This window comes from Sinocyclocheilus anshuiensis, unplaced genomic scaffold (genome assembly GCF_001515605.1).
Source record: "Sinocyclocheilus anshuiensis isolate Anshui unplaced genomic scaffold, SAMN03320099.WGS_v1.1 scaffold502, whole genome shotgun sequence".
Taxonomy (NCBI): Eukaryota; Metazoa; Chordata; class Actinopteri; order Cypriniformes; family Cyprinidae; genus Sinocyclocheilus; species Sinocyclocheilus anshuiensis.
The window spans coordinates 1,424,522-1,430,521 of NW_015544194.1; the positions used below are offsets into that span (position 1 = coordinate 1,424,522).

A 6,000-nucleotide genomic window follows, 5' to 3' on the forward strand; every position below is an offset into this window, starting at 1 on the left:
ATGTGTATACTTTGTGACTGCTGCACAATTGTAAACCAATACACCCTTGATTGCTGCTTGTGTCTTCAAAAAAACTTCTCCAGACTAGTGTTGTTTGCAGCATTTTAGTATTGACACTAGAGGTCGACCGATAGTGGATTTTGCCGATACCGATAGCTAGGTTGGACCACATGACACCAAATAAACAAAAAACACGTCCCGAAAGGCGAGTCGATTTTTGTCCCAGGAGAACTGGAGTTCCTAGATATAGTAGAACTTGGATTGAATTCTGATTCATGCAAATCAATCCTGAGACTCTTACCTGTCTGGTCCTCTCTCTCAGTGCTTGGTCCTCATAGTGTGGATGGTTTGTCAATATTCTCTCCGTGCACAGCTTAATGCCAGCCAACAGCTGCATGCTGCCTGCAAACACGGCCCGTTTGGGTGTCTTCAATCTGTCAAGAAAAAAAAAAAAAAAGGATAAAACATGAGAGAGCTCTGTTACATACACTTCTCAAGTTTCACTAATATTTCAGGACAGGCAATTGCACAAGGGGGCTGGGTGTGTAGTGGTGGCATTTATGAGAAAAGCGAAACCCGCAGACATTTATTTCAGGTGAAGGTAGAAATGTGAAATGGTTCAGTGAGGAGGGACGCAGTGATTTGTACACTCCTATCACCCATTTCTGAAACGAAGAAGGTTTGAAGTCTACTGCAGGCTTAAAAGGCACTCTGTCTGTCTGGATGAAAACTGTCTCCTGTCATTTTATATATGTGCATGGCATGGAGGAAAGTGCTGAAGCTGTATGTTATTTGAATAGCCTGACGGATGTTTCAGAGACCATCTGTTTATCAAAACATACCCTTTCAAAATCAGCTTCAACATTTTACACAACATTCTATTCCTGAGTATTAGTATCTACACCAGACAGAAGCCTCTGGGAGGAGAACACACGTTCCATAACTTTTGTTGTTGATGGTATTTTGGGGCAAATTTTGTATTGGCAAAAGCATCCAAATTTGCCAGATTCCAGCATGAGCAGATTGCGTGACATCCCCTCATCCTCAAAAACCATCAACAAAACTGCACAAGTTAAAAGAAAAAAATGATCCAAAATACTAAAATATATTTGCAACTAGAATAATCATTTGTGCTCCCCACAATGTCTATTATGGAAATAAAGAGACATTTAGAAATCAAACAAACATTACATCTGTTAGGGATCTGTACACTTTAAATCATAATTGAAAAAATAATTATGTAATTTCACAAATAAGTATTTAGTAATAGTTACCATGAAAAAAACCCCCAATTAATAGTAAATCAAAACATAGTTCACAGTATTATCAATATATTTAACTTTTTAATTGTAGGGGCTTTTTTCCCCACAAAAAGCAATTTTGGAACTGTGTTGGGTCGTCGTCACTTGATGTCTGACCCAACGTAATCTGGGTCCCGAAGCAAAACGAGTTAAAACAACCACTGATTAAAAAAAGCAGCCTCAGGCACTCAAAACTCCCACCCCATTTCTGTTCAATTTGTTTAGGCAATAAAACGAAATATTGTCACAGACGTCTTTCTTCAAGGTCGGTTTCAGCTCAAGCCGGTAAAGACAAAGTGTCTGTGCTTGTGAAGGTTATAGAGGATATGATGGTTTAATCTCTGTCCAGTCTGGAATGAGTTGGATTAAATATTGGATGCATTGAAGAAATGTTTCATTACAGAGGTCAGGAGCAAGTGTGGTCAGTATGGGTCAACCATGAACGTGGACCTTCACAGGACAACCTTGCTCCAAGTTCAATAACTGCCACACACACAGACAAAATCCAAAATTAACTCCACGAAGCCCCACATCAGGTACACACCCTGCTCCATCACTGGTCAGCTCGTAAAGACATTAACAATGGGGACAGACTCACAAACACACACTCACATAGAGTGATTAACAGCTATTTTCAATCTAAAGTTTACTAAAGCAATGAAGCAGCAAAGAAAGAAAGAAAAATGGCTCCAATTTCAGTGGACTCAAAGAATGTGGCATGACCTTCACCTCAAAGACAAACTTAACGTCTGATCACATATACCTATGAACGCATCTATGAAAAAGATTGCAAGAGACGGAGGTTCTTCCAATAACAGGGTTCAGGAGCAGCCCTTCTGATGCTAGAATGGAAAGTGGACTGGAAAATAAGGAAATATCAGACTACTGTGGAAAAACTTTGAAGAGGGGGCAGCCCTCAGAGTACAGTACACACTGTACTGCTAGATAGACAGACAGACAGATACCAACATAAAATCCAACTGAATTTATTGAAAACCTTCTAGTTTTCATCAGCATCTTTGTCTTGTCTTCCAACATAAATGTCTATAGAGATATTTCGAGATCTTGTTTTGTTCTAGTGTACTGATGTGTTGTCTAAACCTAGAGAGGTTCTGCTTCAAACAAGTGAACTACACTAAAGGCATAGCATTGAAAATGGATACATACATAACAAAATATGTATGTACTCATTTTAGGTTGAGGGCTGGATCTGAGAAAATGTCCCCTTGTGTGGGCTGAATTACCGATTGTTAAACCCTAGTTTGCTCACAATTACATTAATATTAACCATACAAACTACAATATAATTTACAAAAAAATCAAGAAAAACTTTTTTCAAACATGATGCTAGGTTATTTTAGGTGTGTGCAATATTGACACAAAATGTTTTATTTTTTTGGCGGCAAGTCCCCATCTTAAATGGTTATTTCACCCAAATTCTGTCATTAATTACTCACCCTCGTGTTGCTTCAAACCCGTAAGACCTTCGTTCATCTTTGGAACACAAAAAATACTGTAAAGTTACGAAGCTACGAGAATACTTTTTTGCGCGAAGAAAACAAAAATAACGACTTTATTCCACATTTTCGTCTCTACTGCGTCACTTGTGGATGCACGTTCACGACAGTACCATGACGCGAGTGTGTGGCAGCGCCGGCGCTGACCCAGACCCGGCGTGATGACGTCCTTACGTCAGATCTGGGTCAGCGCCGCCACACGCTCGCGTCATGAAACTGTCGTTCTTCGCGCAAAAAAGTATTCTCGTAGCTTCGTAACTTTTACAGTTGAACCACTGATGTCACAACTACTTTGTCGATCATCTTGGTACTTTTCTGGACCTTGAACATGGTAGTTACCTTGCTGTCAATGGGAGGTTCAGAGAGCCCTCATATTTAATCAAAAATATCTTAAATTGTGTTCCGAAGATGAACGAAGGTCTTACGGGTTTCAAACAACACTAGGGTGAGTAATTAATGACAGACTTTTCATTTTTGGGTGAACTAACCCTTTAATGAGTGATCCATTGACTCATTCATTCAAAAGAGTTATTCAAAACGGCTGATTCATTTAGAAACGAAGCTAGTGATTGTCTTCATGAACGGGCCACTGAATCATTGACTCAAATGATTTATTCAAAAACACAGATTCATTCAGTAGCAATACACAGTGCTGCTCTGAGACACAAAATTGGTTTACTCCAGCTTTGTTAAAAACCTTTTCTTGCCAAAACAGAGATAAACATTGTGACTAAAATGTAACACACTTAATACTAGCATCTTTTTTGTTGAACTGTTGTATAAAATCAATTCATTTGCAATCACGCTGACATTCGGGAAAGCAACACTCTTGTTATATTTAGATATTACTTGACTCTCATGACATAAATATTAAAAACAAAAACTCTTACAGGACATTTTTGCCTCCATATCTTGAATTCTATTATAACTGTATTCTGATAGCCTTCATCAGGTACTGAAAATTCTCATGATGTGTTTTTGTTTGTTTTGCAAAGTTACAAAATGTCAGCTCGCACATCATTAAAACAACAGTTACGATATTAGTACACGATAAATATCGCACACCCCTAGCTCATTTACTTTTTCCATGCTAAGCTGTCCAGTGCGTCGCAGTGTCGTTTAATATTGCACACATTTACCGCAGCCATGGGTTGTGATTAAACATACCTGTCGGTGTTGAGATCACAGAACCTTTCTTTCCATTTCTCCTTAACCTGTTAACCCGCACCGAAGGGCGTGTTTAGTGTCTGTGCTTTTTATTACCTTTGTTTTAAAACAATATTCAATCAACTATCATAAACTATATATCATTTGACAGCTAAAACACTCAAGATCCATGTTCTGAGCTTGTTTTTTAAATCAATACATCAGATGTGTCTCTGAACATTATTTTAGAGTTTTTTAATAAGATATGGAAGTTAGGAAAACTCCCTACCTCTTGGAAACACGGAGTGATAATTGGAAAGCCTGGAAAGGATCACTCAAAAGCATCAAATTATAGACCAATTTCTTTAACATCTAATTTATGCAAAGTGATGGAGAGAATGATAATTAGCCGATTTTCAGGCCTTTAGCATCAAAGTCTCATCCATTTTTCCCTTAGTGAATTTCATTCAAAGATATCGTGAGTCACTTTCATGTACATTTTACCTTGTTTTACTCTGTTGCTATACTAATTTTGAGTTATGACTCCAGAGTAACAAAGGTTCAAGTGTCTAGTTTCAAACAATACCAGATTTATAAATATAGACCATAGGGTTCAAGAGCTACAGACATTTTTATTTGGGTATGTCGTTTTTCAAAAAATGCTCAAAAATAGGGGCGCACAGTAAGTGGTTAAATAACCTATCCGCCCTTCCAGGTCAAATGTCTTCTTTTGGACATGTTTAAAATCACAAGTAACTTGCCACACAAGCATCAGCTAACACAGCTATCATCATATTATCATCGTGCTGCTTGAGATTCTGGGACCGTTTTAAAACGTGCATGTGTTAGGTGTCCCGAGGCGTAAAATTAACGCAAATAAATTAGCAATTTGTTCCGCTTTAAATTAAAAATAAAATATTGTAGCGAATACACTATTTAATTTTCAAAATGTTTTGATTATATTTTACAGTAAATCATCCCGCGGGCCAGATTGGACACCTTTATGGGCCGTATTCGGCCCGCGGGCCTTATGTTTGACACCCCTATATTACAGTAAAGCCCAAATAGGATGTGTTTCTAATTGGTTTATGCGTTTCTGTCGGCTGCATGAACATATAAATTTGCTTTCTCACATCATTAGCTTTAAATACACTAGTTTTTTTTCCCACATTGTTTTAACCGCTTTAGGTGCTACTAATGTTGGCCTCTCAGCCTTGCAAAAATATGGCTATTCTCCAATAATGCAGCATCTAGTCAACAAATTAATGGCTTTATAATGATATGAAAACAAACATCAAAACAAACAGCATGTGTCGTCAGTGATTCCGCCTCTAGAGGCCATTCTGGTACTGTATAATGATAGCAGACCTTCAGCTGCTCCACCAAGGGACGCATCTCGGTAAAACAATCAGTATGGATTTTTGGCAATAACCGATTGTTCCAGTAATCAGCTATTGGTGCTGATTAACTGGCAAAACCGATGAATCAGTAAACCTCTAAATGGTACAATATTGCCCTCATTTTGAGGCAGTCGTTTGACAATACTGATAGGAAAATCTTAAAATAGCATAAACGTATGTCTTTACGTTTCCCCAGTAGAAAAGGCATGTTTCCTCAAATAAAGCTCAATGTTCACCAACTATAAAAAATGCATATTCAGAAACTGTTTAAAATGTGATAGTATAATTTTACCTGAATAAGTTAATGTTAAATGTAAAGTTAAAGTAATGTGGATGCGAATTAATCCATCAAAATGTTAAAATGTATTGAATCAGGTTAACTGAAAATGCATAATTCTGTAATAAATAAATAAATTAGGGCTGTCATCGTTAACGCGTTAACATATGCGATTAATTTTACAATCCTTAATGCATTCAAATAATTTAACGCAATTAACGCAAAATTACTAAAGCACAATTTATATTCTAACCCTTTAACCCAATTTTGCTTCTCTGCTTGCGATTAGATCATTTTAAAGGGGTCATATGATGCTTTTTTAAAGATCATTATTTTGTGTATTTGGTGTAACAGAATAT

General features: G+C 37.3%; 1 protein-coding gene across 4 annotated transcripts in view; it reads right to left on the reverse strand.

The window, feature by feature from the left end:
* LOC107696657 (probable C-mannosyltransferase DPY19L3) overlaps nucleotides 1–6,000 on the reverse strand; it is a 53,580-nt gene that overhangs the window by 7,771 nt on the left and 39,809 nt on the right. For all 4 annotated transcript variants that reach the window (XM_016497113.1, XM_016497111.1, XM_016497112.1 and 1 more), the window contains one exon: nucleotides 302–434. In XM_016497113.1, coding sequence (XP_016352599.1) covers nucleotides 302–434 — 133 coding nt within the window. The remainder of the gene's footprint in view (nucleotides 1–301; nucleotides 435–6,000) is intronic.